The 26612-nt window shown below is 44.4% G+C and overlaps 2 protein-coding genes and 1 pseudogene across 8 annotated transcripts in view; 2 read left to right on the forward strand and 1 right to left on the reverse strand.

The window, feature by feature from the left end:
- Positions 1-72: 72 nt before the first annotated feature.
- LOC124043278 (protein HGH1 homolog) lies at positions 73-5729 on the reverse strand. Of its 3 annotated transcripts, none has more exons than XM_046361685.1 (7): positions 5680-5729; positions 4678-5310; positions 4187-4287; positions 3902-4000; positions 2223-2314; positions 1728-1850; positions 73-487 (listed from the first exon to the last, which is right to left on the reverse strand). In XM_046361685.1, exons 2-7 carry the CDS (start codon positions 5289-5291, stop codon positions 302-304), a joined length of 1215 nt encoding a protein of 404 aa, XP_046217641.1. In that variant the 5' UTR covers positions 5292-5310; positions 5680-5729; the 3' UTR covers positions 73-301. The 3 variants fall into 3 exon arrangements, with proteins under 3 accessions (XP_046217641.1, XP_046217643.1, XP_046217642.1); XM_046361687.1 differs by having other exon boundaries at positions 4678-5306; positions 5680-5716; XM_046361686.1 differs by lacking the exon at positions 5680-5729 and having other exon boundaries at positions 4678-5654.
- Positions 5730-8959: 3230 nt separating this feature from the next.
- On the forward strand, positions 8960-21063 carry LOC124044331 (annotated as a pseudogene).
- A 256-nt stretch (positions 21064-21319) lies between these two features.
- The window catches only part of slc39a4 (solute carrier family 39 member 4), a 29450-nt gene continuing 24157 nt past the window's right edge, over positions 21320-26612 (forward strand). For 2 of the 5 annotated variants that reach the window (XM_046361689.1, XM_046361694.1), the window contains exon 1: positions 23277-23445. In XM_046361689.1, coding sequence (XP_046217645.1) covers positions 23410-23445 — 36 coding nt within the window. In that variant the 5' untranslated portion in view covers positions 23277-23409. Of the gene's footprint in view, positions 21433-21517; positions 21592-21832; positions 21998-23244; positions 23446-26612 lie in introns of those variants that run through there. The other 3 variants (XM_046361690.1, XM_046361691.1, XM_046361692.1) reach the window with 3 other exon arrangements.

Below are 26612 nucleotides of genomic sequence, written 5' to 3' on the forward strand. Positions count from 1 at the left end.
TCCATGTGCTCAATCAAGTGTGACGGAAACATTTTGGGATTCGTACAGAAAACAAAATCAAGGACATACTCCTTTCGGTAAAAATAAAATTACATTATTTTCATCGATTTAAGACTTTGTGGTGTGAAATTACATGGTGTGAAAATACAATTGGTTTCAGATTGCACACAGTCCTTCCAAGTCCTGATTTCATGCCATTTGTTATCGTGATGTCAATAATTTCCTGTTAAATTTGAGTTATCAGTTGGTTTCATTGTTCATAAGATGGTTGACCAGTTTAAATGTAGAAAAGACCACCTTGCTACATCATCCTCACTATGCCAGCACACTGCTGGGACTTGTCTGGATTTAACAGATCTTCCTGGTCCTTCTCCAACTGCTCCTGCTCCTTGGCATCCATGTCTTTGAGCTTCACCTCCACGTCCTCAGGAATCTCCACCTCCAACAGGTTCTCCATGTCTGGCTCTGGCTCGTCCCCGATCAGCACCTGGCAGAGACATGTGCATACACACGTGGATAAAAACACACAGAAAAAAGGTGTCTTGACCCCAACTCTCAGTCGAATGCTGCCTTGGCTTTAAGATCTTCCTATCCCGTATTTTGGCTACTTTTGGCTACTACTAGGTGAAAAACATTAGAGACCAAAATATTCCAATGACATCCTCAACATTACCGCAGACTGTAATTGACAACAAATTAGCCCAAGAAATGTCAGAACGGCATCGGGACAAGCTCCAAACAATTGAAGAAAAACTTAGTGGAAATAAAGTTGTTTTTTTAAAGTAATATGATAAAACGTTACAGCCTTGTTATCCACAAGATTCAGCATAAAAAGCCCATTAGTCTTGGATAAATATCACGCTCGGATTTCAACGTTTTATGACAGTGATTAAAACTGGCTGGGTAGCTAAAGACTGAACTTGTGCCTCTGGACCACAGTTCAAAAGGGATCTCCGAGCTGTTATGGAGTGTATCAGGGTTTTATTTTTATGCGAGACCGAGTGACATCTTTTCCACTCGGTCGTTCCCCACTACAAGACTGCCACCGCAGTGCAGAGCAGGCACTAGGCAGGAACGGAACAGTGGAAGCTTTTTCCAGCCAATCAGAACATCCTGCCTGCGTCCCCAATGGCATCCTATTCCCTATATAGTGTGCTACCTTTGGCCAGGGCCTATAGGACCCCATATAATGTAGGAAATAGGGTGCCATTTGGAACGTGGACTCTGTTTTCTTAAACCTGCCGATGCTGTAAATTTCAGCACTCAGAGTACTGAGATGTCATGAGATTCATTGGCGCCATAGACTGGGTTGTCTTACCAAGCACAATAAGAAGTCATGAATAGAAAATAGTTGTTCTTCCTGAATGTAACAGTTACCAAGGTGCAATGGAGGGTAAACGCAAGTAAACGCAGTTCACACACTTATTTTTTTCTTTCAACAGTTTACCCACCTTTTGCTGAAAAATGCATTGAAAGTATAGTAAGCGTTACCTTTTACACTACGTCCGGATGATCATTAGTAATACCCACCTTTTTCTTCTACTACTACATAACTGCCAAGGTGCCATGACGACAGCTGGGACACCCCAGCTCTGGACTGGGTTGTGGATAACACATCACCAGCAGCTCACCATGAGGTTGCTCTGTATTCATTTACTAAACCGTAGGTATGTTTTTGTACCTTAGTACAAACATAAAAATGTATGGAAGTTATATTCATAGTTTACCTGTATGAGCTTCTCACAAGCAGCAGCCACGTGAGGCTCCTTTTCCCAGTTGTGGAACTCCCTCATGATGGCATAGACATTCTTGGCCTTCAAAATCTGCCTACCTACTTTGGTAGCTGTCAACTGGGTGCAAAAGACACACACGTAAAGATGAGTATTTCCAGCAAGCAAACTGTTTTTTTTTTTGCTGTTAAAACCGTTTGGATTATACAGAGAAACAAAGCTTTACTGGTTCAGTGACACAGATGTTTAAGTGTTGGTGGAAGCATGGCATTGACTCGGGGGGGAGGCAGCGTAGCCTAGTGGTTAGTGTTGGACTAGTAACCGAAAGGTTGCAAGATCGAATCCCCGAGCTGACAAGGTACAAAATCTGTACTTCTGCCCCTGAACAAGGTAGTTAACCCACTGTTCCTAGGCAGTCAATGAAAATAAGAATTTGTTCTTAACTGACTTGCCTAGTTAAAAAAAAAAAATTAAACTCCAGGTGACACCAACCAGTATCATGGTCTCAATGAGCATCTTGCGAATGTCGGGATCCTCCTCTCTTTCCTTGTCCTCTGGTAAGTACTGGAGGTCGACGGGTAACCCTTCATTGAATAAGAACAAAGTACCATCAGTACTAGGCTATATTTTCAATGCAGGTATGTTGAAGTGCAGTAGCAATATACAGTGTCTTCGGAAAGTATTCAGACCCTTTACTTTCTCCACATTTTGTTACATTACAGCCTTACTGTAAATTTGATCAAATAAAAATCCTCAATCTACACACAATAATCCATAATGTCAAAGCGAAAACAAGTTTAGAAATACCTTATTTACATAAGTATTCAGACCCTTTGTTATGAGACTCAAAATTCAGCTTAGGTGCATCCTGTTTCCTTTGATCATCCTTGAGACGTTTATACAATTTGGAGTCCACCTGTGGTAAATTAAATTGATTGGACATGATTTGGAAAGTAGCACACCTGTTTATATCAGGTCCCACAGTTGACACTGAATGTCAGAGCAAAAACCAAGCCATGAGGTCGAAGGAATTGTCCGTGGAGCTCAGAGACAGGATTGTGTCGAGGCACAGATCTGGGGAAGGGTACAAAAAAAAAATGTCTGCAGCATTGAAGGTCCCCAAGAACGCAGTTTCTGAATGTCCTTGAGTGGCCCAGCAAGAGCCCGGACTTGAACCCGATCAAACATCTCTGGAGACCTAAAAATAGCTGTGCAGTGACACTCCCCATCCAACCTGACAGAGCTTGAGAGGATGTGCAGAGAAGAATGGGAGAAACACCCCAAATACAGGTGTGCCAAGCTTGTAGTGTCATACCAAAGACTCAATGCTGTAATCGCTGCCAAAGGTGCTTCAACAAAGTACTGAGTACAGTGTCTGAATTACTTACAAATAAACTGAAATATCACAGTTGTAACACATTTGCTGTCATTATGGGGTATTGTGTGTAGATTGATGAGGAACGAAAACAATTTAATCAATTTTAGAATAAGGCTGTAACGTAACAAAATGTCAAAGTCAAGCGGTCTGAATACTTTCAGAAGGCACTATATCTATGTTTAGCTAGCTAATAAATACCACATACACACACAGTATGTATTATGTTTACACTACTGAGTGTGGGCCTCGTGACACCCACCATCTCTCTAGGAGCTTGGCTCTTCCCCGGCATCTCAGGCTACTATAAAGACTGGTTAACATTAGTATGTTCCACAAGAGTGAAACATATAAAATAGTTAGAAACCTGTTTTTGTGTTCACCGCCTTTGAACCGACGCTGAGTACAGCACAACTTCCTTAGAAGGATCTAAAACAGTTTCCATTTGGGGCCCCTCTAATCTGACTTTAGCCTGATGCGAATTGTGTCTACTCATAATGCAAAATAAAATAGGGTGGTTCCCTGAAATTCCACCTGAAATCATCTGTACAGAACAAACACACTGCCCCCTATGGACGAGAGGGCCACTGCAGCAGACATTGTCATGTCCCAGACACAGTCATTTTTTTATTTTTTTTATCCTTCTGTATTTTATTGTTTTTCCAGAGACAACAGGGATATGGGAGATAGAGTAGGGGCCGGTAGATGCCTGGATTTGTAGGGGGGGGTTGTACATATGCCGACTGCGGGGGGGGGGTTAAACCGCAATGTCACTCAGACAGGAACAATGATTTACCTTCATTCTCCTCGTCAGACAGTTCCTCAGGCCCAGCGAGAGGCAGCAACAGGAAAGGCAGAATGTCCACCGCATCACTCAGCAACCACTCATGATGAGCTGGGAAGAAAACAAAAGTTGGGAGTATGAAACTGAGATCTTCCCATTGATTACAAGGTAAAAGCTCTACATATCTAGAGCATTTATCAGGAAATGAATCCTACTCAATTCAACACAAAACAGGCATAAACTATGAAGGTTAAAACTGACCGTCGTACACCTATTAAGATTCTGTGTCTTCCCTACCATGATCAAAGCAACAATTTCTCAGAGTGCCAATGACTCCCCCTCGTCTGATCGTTGAGGCCTGGTATTGGGTGTAGGGAAGGAGCCTCTGAACTACACACCTGTGGAACATTTTAAAACACACACACACACACACACACACACACACACACACACACACACACACACACACACACACACACACACACACACACACACACACACACACACAGTGAGTGGTCTTCCATAGGCAACATGCTGGATGATCAGCAAAAGGAAGCACTTTTTATGGGGCAGAAAAAGAAAGCACCAGGGCCCATATGCATTAAGCATCTCAGAAAAAGAGTGTTGCTGATCTACAATCAGTTTATCTTCTAAATCATTATAGACACTGAATACAGGACTGGTTTTACAGCTCTTCAGGCCTTTATAGCATTGGTGTTACTGGATTATGAGAGAAGTCAAAGACAGTCTAGCCCTGTATCTCATGAGCTAACCACCCAGCCACTGACCTCTCCTTATCCAGGATAAAGTGTCTGGTCTCGGGCAGCTGTGTGAGGTTGGAGAGGAGGGGGCCCAGGTAATGGAGCGATACCTGCTTGTTGTAGCCCTCAGTGCAGAAGATGTCCACTATCTGTGCCAAACCTATCTCCTGCTTCTGCATAGCCTTAAACACCTCTTTACACGTCTTCACGTGCCGCGACAGGTTAGTGAGGATCGTACAGATACGGTCCGCAAACATAAATTCTGGGTCCAGGAGGTTTTTAAACAACATAGGGAGGAAGTCCGAGTCTTTCATCAGCGGTTGGTGCATGGTCTCATCAGCCGAGAGGTTGATGAGAGAGTGGTAACAGTCTTTGACGATAGCGATGGAGGGGTCGGTAGTGAGGGTCACCAAGGATTTAAGGAAGTCAGGTTTTGTCTGTAGGTAGCGACAGCCGTCCCTGTTGCCAGAGAGGCCCAGGATGTACTCAGTAGCCTGGCCCTTGACGTCTGGCCTGGTGTCCAGTGTGAGGAAGGACAGCAGCTCTTTGGCCTCTACCTCACTAAGCATGTTGGTGGTCAGTAGAAATATTGTAATCCAAATCTTAATAAATCCCAAAGTTGACACAGGGTTACAGTACATCACCTGTAAAGATAACTATCTACAAAGAGAGAGAGAGGAAAACGAGAAGCAATAATAGCTAACGTTAGCAAGACAATGTACCTAGCTAGAACACAACATAAACATACAAGACAGTTGCGAGGTGCACCCAAAACAAGAACCCCAGCAAGCTGACACAACATAGTCCGTAAAATAGTGTTAAAACTCATGCTGTCATGGCATGATCATCACTGTGAGTCATTTCGATCGTTGTAGCTAGATAGTCGGTCGAAATTAGGATAACGTAAACTAGGTTCTAACTCATCCACAACCACACGACTTTCTTGAATGTTAAAAATATATAAAACAAAGTATATAAAAAACGATCGTGTGGTTCTGTAATGTTGATAAAATGTTGAAGCACACTCACATCATCCTCATGCGCCTTTCAATGCTGATAAATACGTACTTCCGTATTTTGAGATGATATTTTACATCTCCAATAGGATTACGGATAACCAACATATACCCGCCCTCAAAAGTAATCATTCCTTCTGATTGGTTTTTACTTCCTCAGCAGCCTTCCATTGGTAGATAGGTGGACTTCACTTTTACAGGGCGCTAAAATTGTGGAAATAACTCCGTACAATAGTTAGCTATGTCATCTTCCTGGTGTAAGAAGCTGAATTAAACCCTTTAAGGCAGCGTTTAGGATTTAGGTTTAGGCCCGCAGTCAGGTAAGAAACCTCAGACTTATTTCGTTTGAGATGACGGCCTTTTGAGACTTTTTTAACCCACTGTTGTAGCTTTAGCTCAGAGAGCCAGATGGCTAAGGCTAGATGTGTCTGCTCTCTGATTTGACGTTGTTTACATTCTCATATGTGGCTCTTGTCTGAAACCTTAGGGAGCTACTACGTTTATAATGAATGCTAACAATGATTTGGAGTATTACTGTCAGCTGTTTGGATACTGCTGAAATCACTGACTTATAAATTTATATAGATAACGTTACCGTTCACTTTCACACTTGCACAAACTCTCTGAACTCTAATCTAACATGTCATATTTACAACAAATTGCTACCGGCTATAATATGAATTATTCATCATCTCAGCAAACTGATTCCTACAAGGTCGATAATATCTGTGGAAGTGATGGCTCGATACAATGATGTCAAGATTCTTTTGAAAACCTGGGAGCTGTCATTTGTTCAAGAACATCAAAGAAAGCCCAACAAGGTAGCTAGCTATGTAGCTAGTTATCTATTCAATTTGTGTATCATGCATTACCCGGAGACTACAGTAACTAACATATTGTCTTTCCCACTCTGACTTGTTCTATTATTCAGGGTGATATTGACGGAGCCCCAGAAGAGACTAAAAGTAAGTGCATATCAATAATCAACGGACTCCCTACATTAACAGAACTCAAACACAGGACCAATATATTGCTGTCCTTAGGCTTGTATTCGTTAAGGAACACTGTAGCAAAACGTTTAGCAACAGTTAAACAAAAACAAGTGTTTCTTATTGGACAAATTCAGCTAGGTCTCTCCGTTTTGGTCTGTTTGCTTCTACTGAATAGGACCCAGGTATCCTCCTATAATTCATGTCAGTTACTGAAATATGTTGCTTTGAATTTTGTGTTTCTGCGTGTGTTTCACAGAGCTCCACAAAGAATATTGAACGCTCAAGCAAGCAAATAAATGGGCACACAGACCCAACACCTACTTCACAGACCCAATCATCTGAAAAGGTAGGTTACATTCGGTTCAGTATAATTATATTGTTATAAATCTCCTTAACTCCAGTTATAATTTATTAACTGTACTTAAAGGTGCAATTTGAGATTGGTACATACATTTTGGGATTTTTCAAATAATGATGTTTACCCATTGACTGCTTTGTTGCAGATTTCCCATTTGAATATGTTTTCTCTTTGAAGGACTCAGGTTGCTGGGGCACTCAGCTGAACTGTAAGAGCATGCCGGTGGCTGCCCCCAAACTGACTCTGACAGCCAAGGAAAGGGAGTCCCTCCAAGCCTCGGCCCAGTACTTTGGCATGAAACTCAAGTCAAACCTGGACCTGGTAGCTCTAACAAAGGTACGGTCTGTGTGTGTCCAGTTCCACATGTTGTGTTTTGCAAACTCTGTAGCATAAATGTGATTTGCATAGATGAAGACTTAGTGTAAAATGCAAACATTACAAGAAATCATGAATCAGATATGGAGAATTTGGAGCTCTGCCATTTATACATTTTTCCTGCACTATAAACTGTTTGTAGGAGAGACCGGTTTCTCTGAAGAAGTCGTTCACTCCTCGTGGAACACCTCTGAAGTCATGGAAAGATGTCCAGAGCCCATACCCTGCAGCTGGAGCTGCGGGCAGACAGACATACCCTGGAGCTGCATTCAGACAGACATACCCTACAGCTGGAGCTGCGGGCAGACAGTCATACCCTGCAGCTGGAGCTGCAGGCAGACAGACATACCCTGGAGCTGCGGGCAGACAGTCATACCCTACAGCTGGAGCTGTGGGCAGACAGACAAACCCTGGAGCTGCGGGCAGACAGTCATACCCTGCAGCTGGAGCTGCGGGCAGACAGACATACCCTGGAGCTGCATTCAGACAGACATACCCTACAGCTGGAGCTGCGGGCAGACAGTCATACCCTGGAGCTGCGGGCAGACAGTCATACCCTACAGCTGGAGCTGTGGGCAGACAGACAAACCCTGGAGCTGCGGGCAGACAGACTTACCCTGCAGCTGGAGCTGCGGGCAGACAGACATACCCTGGAGCTGCATTCAGACAGACATACCCTACAGCTGGAGCTGCGGGCAGACAGTCATACCCTGCAGCTGGAGCTGCAGGCAGACAGACATACCCTGGAGCTGCGGGCAGACAGTCATACCCTACAGCTGGAGCTGTGGGCAGACAGACAAACCCTGGAGCTGCGGGCAGACAGACTTACCCTGCAGCTGGAGCTGCGGGCAGACAGACATACCCTGGAGCTGCATTCAGACAGACATACCCTACAGCTGGAGCTGCGGGCAGACAGACAAACCCTGCAGCTGGAGCTGCAGGCAGACAGACATACCCTGGAGCTGCGGGCCGACAGTCATACCCTACAGCTGGAGCTGCGGGCAGACAGACAAACCCTGGAGCTGCGGGCAGACAGACTTACCCTGCAGCTGGAGCTGCGGGCAGACAGTCATACCCTGCAGCTGGAGCTGCGGGCAGACAGCCATACCCTACAGCTGGAGCTGCAGGCAGACAGACATACCCTGTTATCCCCTCTGCCAAAGCCAGCCAATACACGTCAAGACCCCCTGGCCTCTCCAATGCAGACAGGGACAGAACACCCAGAGCAGCTGCCGGAGGAGCCCCTAACAGCCTTTACGCCCTCCAAGCTATGGTCTCCTGCAGCGGGGTATCCTCATCATACAGACAGGCAGGCAGCAGGGCCCAGCAGCTCAGACAGACCTTCACCAAGAGGCTGACCTCTGTATTTGATGAGGTGGGTGGCGCAGAGTAGCCGGTTGTGGGTAATTTGTCTCTTGCCGTGGAAGCGGCGATGAGTTCGCCGCACGCCAAAAGGGGAGGTGCTGGCAAGGGAGAGATCGCAGGACGTGCCGCCAGTTTCTTTGTCACACCTTCCAGGCAGAACGAAGGGACAACTCTCCTGGGGGAAGAGTGCTTCCAAGAGTACCATGCCACAGGATCTGCCTTCTCCTGACGAGCACCAGCCCCAGGTTGGTGGTGGCGTAACGTCTGCAACAGACCCAGCCAGTCTGTGGCCCGCTGGACAACGCTCCTCATTAGGGTCTGGCTCTGGAGGAGTAGAGGATGAAGAAACCAGATCGGGTCTCAAAGGACAGGCAGAGGGCGGTACGATAGAAGAGACCGCCGTCGGCGCCACCACTGCCAAGAAATCTCGAGTGAGGGCCAGACAGGGCCGGGGAGGAGGGGATGTGGAGGAGGCAAGAGTGTTAACGCAGCCACCGCAGGCCGAAGGTGATGAGCTCGGATTGGAGAAGAAGGGTACAAAGAAAAGGGGTGGAAAAAGACAAAGGAATCCTGACACAGATGGAGAGAACCCTGCAGGCACGGAGAATGAGGAATGGGTGGTGAAAAAAGAGAAGGACAGATAAAAGCCCCCCAAGCGAGGAAGAAGGCTAAGACAGGTGATGGAGACGTCAGCGATCAGGAGGATGGTGATGTCACAGAGAAGGAAGTGGTGAAGCAGAAACCAAGGGTTCCACAGGGGAACCCTGCTAGGAGAGGTGGATGAGGAAGACATCAACGCTGCCAGGAACAAAGGGAGCAACACTATGAGACCTAAGTGTGTTATACTCTATATTACCCTTAGACTACTAATATATTTCAACAAATAATATTATTTATATTTACAAATTGACCTATGCACTTGCAAGAGCCCCTTTAAATACATATTCCTCATTGACTGTAATTGTCATATAACTGGACCTTAATTTTACAAATGTAATTGTTTTGTATTAATGTGATTTTTCTGTTGCTCCGTTCATCTATCCAGAGCCACCAAGAACTCGGACGGTAACTTTGTGAAGATCAACCTGAAAAAGAAGCCTCACGTCAAAGGATACGTATGTAGGGGCGCTGGCCTACGGAAGCAGGTAAGAACACTTTAGTAGTAATAGTAGCATTACAAAATACATACAGTATAGTTATTGATTCTCTGTTTTGAGCACAGTTGAACAGCATACTAGTTCAACAGCATAATGTCCCTGCCTAGGAAGACAGTATGTATATATGATATCAGCATATAGCAGCATTTGTCCTGTTTTCTCTCTGTTTCAGTTGACCATGGATAAGTTCCAGCTAAAGGGGGAGAGGTTTGGAGGGCCAGACTCAAGGTTTAGAGGGGGCTTCAGCAGAGGAGGGTTTAGAGGCAGCTTCGGAGGGTTCAAACGTCCAGGTGACAGCTGCTTCAAGTGTGGAGGCATAGGACACTGGGCTGTGAACTGCGAGGGCAGAGGTGAGAGGTCACAGGACACTGGGCTATGAACTGCAAGGGCAGAGGTGAGAGGTCAGGACACTGGGCTATGAACTGCAAGGGCAGAGGTGAGAGGTCAGGACACTGGGCTATGAACTGCAAGGGCAGAGGTGAGAGGACACAGAACACTGGGCTATGAACTGCAAGGGCAGAGGTGAGAGGTCAGGACACTGGGCTATGAATTGCAAGGGCAGAGGTGAGAGGTCACAGGAAATACACTGAAGAATGCTACACACCAACAACTCACTATGAGCCGTGGTAGCAAAATTAGCTAGTTTAGTTGATTGGTTCTTCAGAAACTAGTCTCATTTACCACATCATGCTTATCTTTACTCATCTTTAAGTTGATATATAAAGTACTGTACTAAACGGTTTTCTTTGATGCACCGGAGGTCTGTTGAACAAGGTCAGGTGCAACATTACAGGTTATTCAGATAGAAATGTATTTTGTTCAACAGATCTGATTCTCTGTCCTATACAATAGTAATTTTTGCTCTCTACATGACATTTCTGTCTGCAACATTTGGTAAGTTTCTCCCTATTGAATACATCCCTGTACCCTGTGAATGTTATATATTGACTGCTATATAACCCCTATTTAACCTTTTGTGTGCCCCTCCTGTTTCCAGTTGCAGCTCCAGTAGACAGTGCTGCTGCTGATGAGGCGTCTGCGGTTGAGGAGGAGCCCTTTGAGCTGCCAACCTTGGAGGAGGTTGCCCGGGCAACAGGAACTCTGCGTTCCGAGCCTCTGGGTATGTCATTGTCACCCTGTCTGGTGATGAGATTTACTTTAGTGAAAATGTTGAGGCATATTCTCTCTTCAATCTCAATCAACATTTTCCCAATGTACATACCAAATGGCATCCTATTCACTATATTGTGCACTACTTTTGACCTTAGCCCTATTGGCCCTGTTCAAAAGTAGGGCTCTGTGAAGGGGATAGGGTGGCCCTGCTCAAAAGTAGGGCTCTGTGAAGGGGATAGGGTGCTATTTGGGACACACATACTTTGAAGCATTACAATAAGCTAAATAGACACTAACTTTGTAGAAATGTGACTGATTAGAATCCTCCCCATACACTCAGTAACCAGTTGATTAGGTTGGTGATAAGCGAGGTTCTAACAGTGTATCTGTCAGCTGTGAGTATTTCACCCAAGTCTAACTCCCTTCAGTAGCCCAGAGCATCTGTTTCACTAGTAGAAACACAACAAATAAATAAAAACAACACACACACACTTTGGGTTACAATGGGCTGGTCCTGTGCCTGTGATGTTAAAAGCAGTCTTTTATGGTGAAGGCCTCGGGCCCTGGCACAGTGTCTACCCAGCACAACAGAGTGGAAACCATCCATCTTTCCACTCTCTGTAATACGTCTCCACTCTCCACATGTCTGAACGCAGGCCCCAGACATCCCAACTGGAGATAAAACCACAACTCCGAACTCAAGCGGCTATTTAGTTTAGCTGGATACAGTCTGTACTGTAAGGCATCGGAGCCCGCAAGATGTGTCTAGCATGGACTTAAGGGGGAAAAATGTCACTGGTAAGACCAATCACGGAGGGTCCCCACGGAACGCTCAACACTCATTTTCATAGCACGCGATGTGTCCCAAATGGCACCCTGTTCCCTATATAGTGCACTACTTGTGACCAGGAAACCCATAGAGCTCTGGTCAGAAGTAGTGCACAATGTAGGGAATAGGGTGCCATTTGGGAAGCACATAGAGTGAAATGCAGCCCCACACACAGACGATGTCCAGCAAACGTTGGAGTGATTGTGCAGGCAGAAACAGAGGCCCCTCTAAACCAAGACGGAACAGGCAGACCTACAGTTTAAAACTAGATGAGCATAACAGCTCCTCCACTGTCTGGCAAAGCAATGATGTCATGCTACTAAACTAACCTGCATGCCAAAAGGTCAAAGAGCTCATGCTTGCCCCCCTGCAATTCTCTCACTCCGGTTACTTCCTCCCAGTTCCCTGCCCATAACAACAACTGATTTAGGCTCAGTTTCTCCCGACTCCAATACAAACCTCAGTCATAACAAACTCGACACCAAAGCTGACCCCTAGACCAGTGGTGGAATTAGGTCATTACAGCTCTGTACGTGAGGTCCCTCTGACGATGGATACGTCCCAAATGACACCCTATTCCCTTTATAGTACAGTCTATTATCTTTATAGTGCAGGCTATTCCCTTTACAGTACACCCTATTCCCTTTACAGTGCACACTATTTTCTTAATAGTGCACCCTATTCTCTTTATAGTGAACACTATTCCCTTTATATTACACCCTATTCTCTTTATAGTACACACTGTTCCCTGTGTAGTACACCCTGTTCCCTGTGTAGTACACCCTGTTCCCTGTGTAGTACACCCTGTTCCCTGTATAGTACACCCTGTTCCCTGTATAGTACACCCTGTTCCCTGTGTAGTACACCCTGTTCCCTGTGTAGTACACCCTGTTCCCTGTATAGTACACCCTGTTCCCTGTATAGTACACCCTGTTCCCTGTATAGTACACCCTGTTCCCTGTGTAGTACACCCTGTTCCCTGTGTAGTACACCCTGTTCCCTGTGTAGTACACCCTGTTCCCTGTGTAGTACACCCTGTTCCCTGTGTAGTACACCCTGTTCCCTGTGTAGTACACCCTGTTCCCTGTGTAGTACACCCTGTTCCCTGTGTAGTACACCCTGTTCCCTGTGTAGTACACCCTGTTCCCTGTATAGTACACCCTGTTCCCTGTGTAGTACACCCTGTTCCCTGTGTAGTACACCCTGTTCTTTTTATAATTGTAAAATAAAGGGAATAGGGTAACATTTGGGCCGTAACCTGTCTGTCTCTGTTACACAGTGGCACCCCCCAGTGTTAAAGAGGAGAATGAGTGTCAGGGAGAGAAGCAGCAGGAGGATGGTAATGAGGTCTTGTTGAATGTGATCAGGCCAGACTACAAACGCCCCCCCCCCCATGCAGCTCCTTTACCCCCTAGGGGAGGACGGAAAAGTGCAAGGTACCCAGTTTTTTTGTTGTAAATACAATTATTCAATTAAATCTGTAAAGCACAACTGCTTATGTAAAAAGAGCTTTATAAAATACATTTGATTTAGTTGATTGATTCAGCGAATCAAATAACTAGTACAGTAGGGTTTATATACCTATTTTCTTACTTTATTTCTGCAGTGGTGCGTTCTGAAGTTTCTGAAGCACTCAAAGAGTTTGGGTACAAGTCTTTCAGACCAGGGCAGGAACAGGCCATCATGAGAATTCTATCAGGTATGCAGGTAGAGGGTAAAACACAGTGAACAGAATTATACAGTACTTAATTTACTACCTCGGTAAATTGATATTGTCGAGATCGAACAAGTGGTCGCTTCCTCACATACAGATTTGTGATTGTTACAAGCATGATGTTCACTTTGTGTGTGTGTCCCTCCAGGTCTGTCCACTCTAGTGGTGCTCTCCACAGGCATGGGGAAGTCTCTGTGCTACCAGCTGCCTGCCTACCTCTATGCCCAGAGGTCCAACAGTATCACTCTTGTGGTATCACCACTGGTATCTCCTATGGACGATCAGGTAACATATCTGTCCCCTAGTTATACAACACATTATTGATACGGACTCTGTCTTGGGAATGTCTCAATAAAGGTCATTGGATGAAATACTGACAGTAAATTATTTTGTCTCCTTAGCTATCTGGACTCCCATTCAAACTGAAAGCAGCTGCTATTCCCTCCAATATGTCTAAAAAAAACAGTGGGAGGCAACCATTGAAAAGGTTCTGACATCCGATTACAATCTGCAGAGTTAAACTACGCTCTATCTAGTCCTAAACATCGACTTCCTCTCTATTTTTGCATAACATTTATATATTTCAGACTTGAACTGAGTTAAATATGCCACACGCTTTTATCCAAACCAATTTAGTTAATCTTGCTCTACCATACCAACTGAGCTGTTGATCACGTTGATCTGATGGCTTTTTGCTCATGTATAACCTGTCTGTGTGATCTGTCTGTGTGATCTGTCTGTGTCATCTGTCTGTATGATGCCATGAAGCTGCTACTACAATGGTGTCAGTCATGTTTGCATTGATGTTGGTGGTGATTTTCATGACAATAAAGTTTCCTGATTTGATTGTATATGCTTTGGGTATCTCTGTCTGTGTGTTCCCTCCAGGTTAAGGCAGGTGAGGTCCATTTCCTGCTCCTGTCCCCTGAGGCGTTGGTAGGTGGAGGTCACTCTGGCTTTGGCTGTCTGCCCTCAGCTGACCAGCTCCCCCGGGTGGCCTTTGCCTGTATTGACGAGGCCCACTGTGTCTCAGAGTGGTCCCACAACTTCAGGCCCTGCTACCTGCGTCTCTGCAAGGTGAGATCTGGTCATTGACCACCCAATATATGGTAAACAGCAACTGTCAAGTAAGTGTCAGATCAGAGAAGAGCAGAAGCTCTGTTCTTTCCACTTAGTTTCCATGTCTGCAAATGAACCATTGTAACTCACTCAGGAATCTCTAAATCCACTCTCAACTCACAAAACAAGCAAAACCAAAGATTTTTGGTAGGTGCAAATTATATGTCATCTCTTCTGTCATATATAGAACCGCCAATGGCCTCTTTGTGTATAAAACATTTATTAACTCATTTAAAATGAATATAATAAGTCAATGTTTTTTAAGTCCTTTCCTAAATTAGGAGCATGTCTCTTACCATTATAGCTGTACATGGTTACACACATACAGTAAATGCCATTCTTCCCCTCAGTGTTAAAGTGCCCTCTTAGTGTATGTTCAGTCTCCTAGGTGTTGAGGGACCGTCCAGGTCATCTACACACCGCTAGACGATATTAGCCTGCTGAGCTAAAGCCTAGGCATTATTGTAGCTCAAGGAGCTAACGCCAGTCTTCAGGTCTCAGGTAGGTTTTTAACTGAACCACCTCTGTTCCATCTCCTAGGTGTTAAGGGACCCTCTGGGCGTGCGTTGCCTGCTGGGTCTGACTGCCACCGCCACCCTGTCCACAGCCCTGGACATCGCTCAACACCTGGACATCACTGACCAGGACGGTATCGCTGTCCGCTCGGCCTCCGTGCCTGACAACCTGCAGCTGTCTGTCTCCATGGACCGAGACAAGGACTAGGTAGGATAGCAACGTACACACACACACACACACACACACACACACACACACACACACACACGATTGAGGTTAGGGGTGTGTTGACATGCAAATACTCGTAATCGTATCCATAAATTGACAGTTGATAGGCAGATCAAATGATACTTGTAATTGGAAAAAAATAGTGTTTTAATATTCCTAAATAGATGTTGGCAAAATACCTCACTGTACATTCTCACTGCAAAAAAAAGCTGCAGATTAGTATCAGCGAGCGGAGGGGTGTGTGTCTGTCCTCAACTTCCAGCGGGCAGCCAAGTTTGCTGTTACTTAGTCAGAATGCTTGCCAATGTTTCATATTTTTCCCCTAACCTTGCCCTACTTGTTAGATATTATGCTCATTGATATATTGATAGCAAACCGCCCTTACGGTGTGATTAATCATAGTGGGTGGCAGCAGCAATCTAAATGATCAGACCAGAAACATGATTCTTAATTTTCTAAATCATTCAGTGGGGTCTTTCTCATGATCATGTCAAATTATGAAGTGAGTGAACGGGGAAATACAGATTCACTCTATCCAATCAGAGCAGCAGGATCAATGTACAGCCCGCCCTTCTCTTTACCGACAGGCAAACTAGCACGCACATGACTGGCTCTGTTTTTGTCATTTTTACCCCCTTTTTTCATGATATTAAATTGGTAGTTACAGTCTTGTCCCATTGCTGCAACTCCCGTACGGACTCAGGAGAGACAAAGGTCGAGAGCCGCGAATCCTCCGAAACATGGCCCTGCCAAGCCACACTGCTTCTTGACACAATGCCCGCTTAACCAGGAACCCAGCCGCACCAATGTGTTGGAGGAAACGCCGTACAACTGGCGACCGTGTCAGAGTGCATGCGCCCCGGCCCACCACAAGGAGTCTCTAGAGTGCGATGGGACAAGGACTTCCCGGCCGGCCAAACCCTCCCCTAACCCGGATGACGCTGGGCCAATTGTGCACCACCTCATGGGTCTCCTGGTTGTGGCCGGCTGCGACACAGCCTGGGATCGAACCCGGGTGACGCCTATTGCACTGCGATGCAGTGCCTTAGACCGCTGCGCCACTCGGGAGGCCCGACTGACTCAAGGACAGAACGTATAGTTTAGAAACTGTGACTGACTGACATGAGAAACATACTTGGATTATGGATAATTACAAAAAATACTTGTATCCATAAAATGTCCCATATCTGTTACGATACTCATTTTGTCTGACTACTCTGCACACCCTTAGTTGAGGTGTTTAGTGTAGTGAAACATTCTGAATGTTCAGAACGTAGTAGATAGATCTGACATCATTCACAATTTTACATCAGAAATGTATTGTTGAATTTGAGTATCTGTTCTATCAATCAAATGTATTTATAAAGCCCTTCTTACATCAGCTGATGTCACAAAGTGCTGTACAAAAACCCAGTGACTCAAGTGACGCACCCCTCCTAGGGACGGCATGGAAGAACACCAGTAAGCCAGTGACTCAGCCCCTGTAATATGGTTAGAGGCAGAGAATCCCAGTGGAAAGAGGGGAACCGGCCTGGCAGAGACAGCAAGGGCAGTTCGTTGCTCCAGTGCCTTTCCGTTCACCTTCACACTCCTGGGCCAGACTACACTCAATCATAGGACCTACTGAAGAGATGAGTCTTCAATAAAGACTTAAAGGTTGAGACCGTATATCTGCAACAGTTGTGAGTGTGTATGCTGTGTAGGCCAGGATGCAAATATGTGTTTTCTTCCAAAGACTTTGATCATTTCATTGAGTCTGCTTGGAAGGAGTTTTCAATTTGGGACTATGTCATCGCTCATCCGTTCCTTAGGCCAGGCAAGCCCAATCAAGCAGAGCTAAACTATTTGAAAGAACTAATAGGGTGCGTTCGTAAATTCACCGTCTACTCCGATTTCAGAGCACTCTCTTCTGAGTGTACCAGAGCGCAGAATAACTGATGAATTTACTAACGCTCAACACCCGTTGAATATGGTCGGCAAAAAATATTTCCAGCAGCACAGTTTCAGTCGCCAACACTCTGGATAACATGAAAACAGCCTCACCAGCACTGCTAAAATGGTCAGAGTGAGGTGAGTTATTTTTTTTTTGTCTGGAAGTAGCTAGCAAGCTAGCCAACTTTAGCCAGTTAGCTTGGGTGCTTGAGGTCAGAATGCTTGGATCAACCCCACTCCTCTGCCAGAGCATCCAGTTTTCCCCCCTGAGAGTGAAACGCTCTGAATTTATGAACTTACAATCTGACAACGCTCTAAATTTACGAACGCCCAGAGCACACTCTGGCACTCCAGAGTGAATTTACGAACGCCCAGAGCACACTCTGGCACCCCAGAGTGAATTTACGAACGCCCAGAGCACACTCTGGCACTCCAGAGTGAATTTAGAGCACACTCTGGCACCCCAGAGTGAATTTACGAACGCCCAGAGCACACTCTGGCACTCCAGAGTGAATTTACGAACGCCCAGAGCACACTCTGGCACTCCAGAGTGAATTTACGAACACACCCATAGTATCAGGATCGTTGCACTTGCGCCTGGAAATGGATGAAAAGGTATGAGCACATGGTGAGTTGTGATTTATATCAAAAAAGTAAATGCTGCTGTAGCTATTTTAAAAGTATTTCTGCCATTTTGTTTCATAACTGGTCGCTAATCACATAAAGAACTATGTGGAGTCCCATATATGTCTTAGGTCTCTCTCTGTAGTGTTGTGGTGTCTCTCTTGTCGTGATTTGTGTTTAGCCCTATATTTGTGTTTATTTTAATCCCAGCCCCCGTCCCCGCAGGTGGCCTGTTGCCTTTTGGTAGGCCGTCATTGTAAATAATAATTTGTTCTTATCTGTGTTCCCTAGTTAAATAAAATACAAATATATATCCCAACTTGCACACGGCAATAGTGAGTGAATTGCTGAAAGATGAATTTTTCGAAGCGCACAGACATAGAAATTTTGTAGACTTTCGGGTAAATTCAACAAAGTGTGACTTTGTCCGTGTTTCTTGGTTATTCACACGCTAGGTTGTTTTTCTATGTTCATTTGAGCTTGCTCAACTGCTAGCAAAGAGACATGGGAGAATCTCACCTCTCACAGACGGTCATGTCTTGAATGGATATATTTTCTAGTCAAAACCCTCACAGACCGATGCTGCATTCAGAACAATTGGAAACTCGGAAATCTCCGACTTGACGACTCCAGTGCATTCAAGGCAACTGGGAACTCGGGGGGGATAAAGCGAACTCCTGACTTGGAACTCTGTCAGAAACTTGTGCATCTTTCTAGAGTGCTGACTTTACGACCTGAAGATCACTGACATCATGGTTTTCCCGAGCTCCCAATTGTCTTGAAAGCACCAAGACATGCCAGTTCCCCATACCACGGTAACCTCTCACCTTTTTAAAGAGGAAGCTGAAAATGTGTCTCACCTAAGTGACTCAAATGTTTGAGAATACATTGTGCTTGATTGAGCATGGAACACTCCAGAAACCTTTTATCCATTAACTTTTTGTCATTTCTTATCATAAAAACACTCTTCCTCAAATACTTTCATTTTGCTCCTAAATGTCTTTGTGTGCTCTTACATTTTTCAACTTAAAAAAATGTAAAAAATAATGTCAGCATAGTGCCCTGAGTATTTGAACCCAGGTTTGATGCTGCGTGTGCCTTTCCCCTGTCCAGGCCCTGGTGTCTCTGCTGAAGGGAGAGAGGTTCGGGTCTCTGGAGTCCGTCATCTTCTACTGCACCAGGAGAGATTAGGCGACCCGTGTATCTGCCCTGCTCAGGACCTGCCTCCAGGGGGTGCTGTTGTCATCTTCCTCCTGGCTGGCAACCCTATAGGGAAGAAGAAGAAAGCTTTGGGTACCTATCTATTTGCGTTTGGTTTGATGACAATAGGAGATTAGGAGTTTTGAAGCACTTGTACTATGAGACACTTTGTTGAATACGGGCCCTGACCTCTCTCTGCTGTGTTTTCTCAGCCAGGAAGAAGATCCGTAAGCCTCTGAAGTGGATGGCTGAGTCCTACCACGCCAGCATGTCGTCATCCGAACGCCGTCGTGTCCAGAACAGCTTCATGTGTGAAGAACTGCGCATGGTGGTTGCCACGGTAGCCTTCAGCATGGGCCTGGATAAGTCGGACGTGCGCGGCATCGTGCACTACGACATGCCCAAGAGCTTTGAGAGCTACGTGCAGGAGATCGGGAGGGCAGGGAGAGACGGAGTACCGGCCCACTGTCATCTCTTCCTGGATCCTGAGGTGAGGTTTCTCAAGATTGTTATTTTTCTCTCTCTAGCTCTCCAGCTCTCTCTCTCTCTCATATTTTTTTGGTTGAATGTACAATATTTTACACTTTTATTCAACATCACTGTAATCCTATTCTTGTCTGCTGTGGTTGTAGGGAGGGGACCTGCATGATAATAATAATATATGCCATTTAGCAGACGCTTTTATCCAAAGCGACTTACAGTCATGTGTGCATAAATTCTACGTATGGGTGGTCCCGGGAATCGAACCCACTACCCTGGCGTTACAAGCGCCATGCTCTACCAACTGAGCTACAGAAGGACCAGTTGCGGAGGCACATCTATGCAGATACGGTGGACTACTACACAGTGAAGAAGCTGGTGCAGAAGGTGTTTCCTCATTGCAAGTGCAGCCAGGTCTACCAGAAGTAGCAGGATCTAGCCAGGGTAATGTTGACATACTTATGTATTCTTTCCTCATTCTCTCCATCTACACTCATTATATTAACCCTAATTAAAGGTCCACTGAAACCTGATTTATTTATTTAATTTTGCCGCCTGTGTTTTATATATATTTCCACACTATGAGGTTGGAATACGTCTGTGAAATTGTGATGATAAAGCCCTTTTTAGTATAAGAGCTGTTTGGGAAAAAACACCTGCAATTTCAGCCTGTTTTGGTGGGATGGAGTTTTGGCCTGCCAGATGACATCACCAAATTAGTTAACCGACCAATAAGAGAGTTCCAAACCTCTCTGCCAAGAGCTCATTTTCTGTTTTTCCCTACCCACTCAGACTAGCTAAATTCTTCCTTGAGAAATTGCATTCACAGCAAGGTACTTAATTGATCGCCATAAATGATTAGATATTAAAAGTAAAAGGGCTGCATTGGATCTTTAAGACATAAAAAAAAGCAAAACTTGATTTAGAATTCATGTCAAAATGTTTATTTTAACAAGTTTTATTGCACCATAGAATTAAATAGAATTCCTTCATTGTAATGTAATTTGTCTCTGTGTAGGACATAAACCAAGCATATATTTTTGAGGAGTTGTTCTCATTTCTTTCACGCTGTCTTAGGCTCTGGAGGAGGTTGACGACTCCCAGATGATGGAACTGATGGACGCCTGTGATGAGACCTCTGCTGCAGCACCAGAACAAACAAAGGAGACTAGTCAAAACACCCCCTTTGAGCAGTTGGAACAGGCCAAAGTCCCTACTGAGGACAAGGATGTACCAACTCTTCAACCGTCAGAGGGGAAGCAGAAACAACCACCAGAGTTGAGTGTTCCACTTCCCCGGAGAGGGGATGGCGAACAGGAAGAGGAGGAGGGGCCAGGGGGAGGTGATGAGAGGGCCATCCCTATGCAGGACACTGTGGAAGCCCTGGACATCACTGAGGAACTACCTCACTATAACTAACACAGGACAGGTGAAATGTCTTGTCTGTTGTTTAATTCAATAAAACGGCCAATTGTGTCACTCAGATAATTGATTCAAGGATCAGAAAACAGTAAATATGTAATTAGAATGAAATCCCAGTTTAATGTATCTTTTTCTGTCAAGACCAGTGCCCTTCAGACATCAGAGTAACAATGTAACTTGTAAGTCATTGTAAGTCAAAGACTGTCCCCTCTGTCTCTGTGTGTCTGTCAGGTTTGGAGACTCTGCTGTGCTACCTGGAGCTGCACCGTCAGCAGTGGGTAGAGCTGCTCCACCCCACCCTCTCCGTCTGTAAGATGGTCAGCTCTGCAAACTCACCAAGATGTAGGGCAACATCACAACACCCGGCTCATGTTCATTCATTAGGTCACACCGTATATATTTATTTTTAAACTGTGTGCATTTTCAGTTTGCAGAACCTCGACAAGTACTGCAAACTCACTCTGAACACCTGGCCAGTCTGTTACAGTCGACTGTTTACCTGTAAGAAACAAAGTCGTGTTGGATAGGTTGTGTTTGTGTTTAGTATGTAGGTGTGTATTATTTGCTCATGTGACATTTTTGTGGTCAAGTAAAGTCAGGTACGTTTGTCATGTGGTTTGTTATTTTCATGTTCAGGCAATAGATTACTAATGTTCACCAGGTGCTTAAACCGCTTTGCTGTAGATAAGTAATGTTTATGGTGAGGGGTGTTGATGATGGGTGTGTGACGTCTGATTGGCAGCTGTCCACATGTTGCCGTGGTGTTGGCCCGGAAATGGATGGCAGGGGAGCGAGTGGAGGCTTGTGATTCGCTGGACTTTGACGTGGTGGAGGTGGCAGACACTATGGGCTGGCAGCTGGGTCTGGTGAAGAGCGGTCTCAGACAACTACAATGGGCCACAAACAGGTGTGTGTGTGTGTGTGTGTGTGTGTGTGTGTGTGTGTGTGTGTGTGTGTGTGTGTGTGTGTGTGTGTGTGTGTGTGTGTGTGTGTGTGTGTGTGTGTGTGTGTGTGTGTGTGTGAGTGTGTGAGAGAGTGTGAGTGTGTGTTTTCTATAGTTGAAAAAATGCCATTTACAGTGGAGCATAGTCAAAAATGTGTATCACACACAATTGTGTGCACTGGTTATTACAATGTGTGTTACTAAACCATAGTGAGTCACATTCTGCCTGAATGAGTGTTACGTTTTGATAAAAATCCATTCAAGATAAATAATTATACGTCTATCTCCGTATCATATATATCCTGTCTTGTGGAGTTGTCCAACCTGTCCTTCATAGGGTATATCCTGTCTTCCAGGAGTCTTGGTGGAGTTGTCCAACCTGTCCTTCATATGGTATATCCTGTCTTCCAGGAGTCTTGGTGGAGTTGTCAAACCTGTCCTTCATATCCTGTCTTCCAGGAGTCTTGGTGGAGTTGTCCAACCTGTCCTTCATATCCTGTCTTCCAGGAGTCTTGGTGGAGTTGTCCAACCTGTCCTTCATAGGGTATATGTCCTTCTTCCATAGTCTTGTCTTCCAACCTGTCATAGGGTGTCTTCCAGGAGTCTTGGTGGAGTTGTCCAACCTGTCCTTCATAGGGTATATCCTGTCTTCCAGGAGTCTTGGTGGAGTTGTCCAACCTGTCCTTCATATCCTGTCTTCCAGGAGTCTTGGTGGAGTTGTCCAACCTGTCCTTCATAGGGTATATCCTGTCTTCCAGGAGTCTTGGTGGAGTTGTCCAACCTGTCCTTCATAGGGTATATCCTGTCTTCCAGGAGTCTTGGTGGAGTTGTCCAACCTGTCCTTCTATTTTCGTTCCTACGGTGACTTGACCCCGGTTGAGATGGACCGAGTGTGTGAGTTCCTGCATGGCAGAGTGGTGGCCCAGGAGAGCACCAAGCTGTATCAACTCAAAGCCTGCACTATATACCACTATTAAGAATTCTAACCAGCACTAGGCTACACAAATATAGCACCAAAGTGTATCATAGAGGAGCATCTAAAAGTTACTGAAGAGGCTCCTGGTTACCAGAGTTACATGGCCGGATAGGCCTGTTATTGTAGCTGTTAACCCGATGGTGCTTGGAGTATGTTTAAATACATTGATATTTCTAGATCAGTTTATGCAACTGTGCATCTTTTGGATGATGTGTTTATTACTCTTTTTGCGTAGTGTTTTTGATAAGGTCACACTGTATGCCGCTCTGCAGTGTCGCATACAAGAGCTGCACTCTCTGCACGGACGAGCGGCGAAGCCTGAAGCAGCAAGGGCTTCTGGGGGATTACTTTGACAAGAGGAGAGACCTGGACCTGAGCAAGAAGTTCCAGGAAGAGAAGGATGGAGAGGATGAGGAGGTTGTTGATGAAATGCAAGGTTTGTTTCTCATAGGATTCTGTGATGTTTTTTACTGGCTGTAAGTGGAGCTAATGCCTTGATCTAATACTAAACTTAAAGAAGTACCCTTAAAACTGAAAAATATATGGCACATGGAAACCAAACGAAGGGGGTCTATGGTGATAGGTGGGATGGGCTGAGAGTGGCTGAGGGGTGGGATTACAGAGCTGAGGTCTATGATGATAGCCCCTCTCAGCCCATCACAACTATCACCATAGACCTCAGCTCTGTAATCCCACCCCAACCACTCTCAGCCCATCACAACTATCACCATAGACCTCAGCTCTGTAATCCCACCCCTCAACCACTCTCAGCCTATCACAACTATCCCCATAGACCTCAGCTCTTTAATCCCACCCCTCAGCCCCTGGTCTAGGGCACTGCATTGCAGTGGAAAATGATGGTGGCCACACAAAATATTGACACTTTGGGCCCAATTTGGACATTTTCACTTTGGGGTGTACTCACTTTTGTTGCTAGTGGTTTAGACATTAATGGCTGTGTGTTGAGTTATTTTGAGGGGACAGCAAATTTACTCTGTAATACAAGCTGTACACTCACTACTTTACATTGTAGCAAAGTGTAATTTCTTCAGTGTTGTCACATGAAAAGATATACTCAAATATTTACAAAAATGTGAGGGGTGTACTCACTTTTGTGATATACTGTATATACCACGAGAACATATGTCCCATCACATGTCAATTATTTTGATACATTTTGATGTGATTTCCATAACATTTCAGTTTTCTTTCCACAAATGTTTCCTACCATTGAAGCACAATGTTGCATTTTTGCAACGTTTCCAGAAAATTGTACTACACATTTGAGAAGAAAAAACAGATGATTGTCATAATCAGAGGCCTAATACAAGTATTTCTGAAGGGTAGTAACATTAATTCCTCGCTTGGGTCTCACAGGGTTAAGGAAATGGATGGCTGGAATGAGGAAGTTCAAATATGAACCTACAAATGTGACTCTCCCATTGTATAAACAATGATTTATATATTCAAGATTACTCTTTAGTTAATATGTATTCAAGATTACACTTATTCGATTTTGAAGCGTCTGCGCCAGCAATTTATTTGACTAAGCCGGTCAATGTTGGGGCGGCAGGATAGCCTTGTGGTTGGAGTGTTGGACTAGTAACCGAAAGGTTGCCAGTTCAAATCCCCCGAGCTGACAAGGTACAAATCTGTCGTTCTGCCCCTGAACAGGCAGTTAAACCCCCCCCCCCCCAGGCCGTCATTGAAAATAAGAATTTGTTCTTAACTGACTTGCCTAGTTAAATAACATTTTTTAAATGTTTATGTTGATAACCTGTTTTATTATCTTTGAACTGAAATATAAACACATTTTTAAGGAACAAGGTCAAATAAAACTGATAATTAACTCAGGGCCTGGGTCACACAGTATTTCCAGTATTGCACCTTTGTTGCTGCAGAATGGTACAGGATAAGTGTGAAACTGTTATGAGATGGAATAATGCCATGTTGGACCTAAACCTTGTCACACTGTGAACTCTTCAACTTAGAGTTGTGAAAATGTATTTTGCGCTCTAAAGTATCTTGAAGCACCCCGGATGTTGCTGCAGTTATGGAGGCTGTGTGTTGGCCTTGTCTGTCTTCTCAGGGTCAGAGTGAAAATGCTGACTGACTCCACAGAGAGCAGTGTCAGTTTACTTTAAGTAGCAGATAGTATGACTTCTCTGTCTAAGTGGTGATGGTGACCACAAAGTGAGGACATTCTGAGTAACGTCTACTTGATGAAATGACTGCAGTGCAGTCTAACTATCAGTTCAGAACAACCACAGCTCTACATTACTGTAATATAGCTACTGCTGACTTAGGTTTCTGCCAACATGTCTGTAACAGTCTTGAAGGAAGACTTCTGGACAGATAATGTGAACATAACACAATCAATAGACTACATCTGTTTATCAGATGCTGTAGGTAGAGAAAAAAATATTTTTGTCTTTTATCTGATTATTTGGGGAAATACGGTGCCTTCAGAAATTATTCACACCCCTTGGCTTCTACCACATTTTGTTGTGTTACAGCCTGAATATAAAATTGATTAAAATATATTTTTTAAATTGTCACTAGCCAACACACAATACCCCATAATGTAAAAGTGAAATTGTGTTTTTAGACATTTTTACAAATGAAAGCCGAAATGTCTTGAGTCAATAAGTATTCAACCCCTTTGTTATGTCAAACCTAAATAAGTTCAGGAGTAAAAATGTGTTTAACCAGTCACATAAGTTGCATGGACTCACTCTGTGTGCAATAATAGTGTTTAACATGATTTTTGAATGACTACGTCATCTCTGTACCCCACACATACAATTATCTGTAAGGTCCCTCAGTCGAGCAGTGAATTTCAAACACTGATTCAACCACAAAGAACAGGGAGGTTTTCCAATGCCTCGCAAAGAAGGGCACCTATTGGTAGATGGGTAAAAAAAAATCAGACTGACCAACCCGGTTGAGCCTGGTGAAGTTACTAATTACACTTTGGGTAGTGTATCAATACACCGTCACTACAAAGATATACAGGTGTCCTTCCTAACTCATTTGCCAGAGAGGAAGGACACCACTCAGGGATTTCACCATGAGGCCAATGGTAACTTTAAAATAGTTACATAGTTTAGTGGCTGTAATAGGAGAACTGATGGATCAACAACATTGTAGTTACTCCACAATACTAATCTAATTGACAGTGAAAATAAGGAAGTCTGTACAGAACACAAATATTAAATAAAACATGCATCCTGTTTGCAACAAGACACTAAAGTAAAACTGCAAAAAATGTGGCAAAGGAACACTTTTTGTCCTGAATACAATGTGTTATGTTTGGGGCAAATCCAATACAACACATTACTGAGTACCACTCTCCATATTTTTAAGCATAGTAGTGTCTGCATCATGTCATGGGTATGCTTGTAATCATTAAGGACTGGTGGGTTTTACAGGATAATAATAAAATGAATGGAAAAGGGTTAGGGTTAGGGTTAAAACCTGGTTCAGTCTGCTTTCCAACAGAAATTGGGAGATGAATTCACCTTTCAGCGGGACAATAACCTAAAATACAAGGCCAAATCTACACTGGAGTAGCTTACCAAGAAGACAGTGAATGTTCCTAAG

The sequence above is a fragment of the Oncorhynchus gorbuscha genome, linkage group LG09 (assembly GCF_021184085.1).
Source record: "Oncorhynchus gorbuscha isolate QuinsamMale2020 ecotype Even-year linkage group LG09, OgorEven_v1.0, whole genome shotgun sequence".
In the NCBI taxonomy this organism is placed as follows: Eukaryota; Metazoa; Chordata; class Actinopteri; order Salmoniformes; family Salmonidae; genus Oncorhynchus; species Oncorhynchus gorbuscha.

Coding starts and splice junctions, on each gene's coding strand:
- LOC124043278 (XM_046361685.1), bottom strand. CDS start 5,291: ATGTACTGTAACCCTGTGTCAACTTTGGGATTTATTAAGATTTGGATT. Junction 2,315..3,901: donor GTCTGACGAGGAGAATGAAG/GTAAATCATTGT, acceptor TATTCAATGAAG/GGTTACCCGTCGACCTCCAG. Junction 1,851..2,222: donor TCATTGAGACCATGATACTG/GTTGGTGTCACC, acceptor TTTTGCACCCAG/TTGACAGCTACCAAAGTAGG.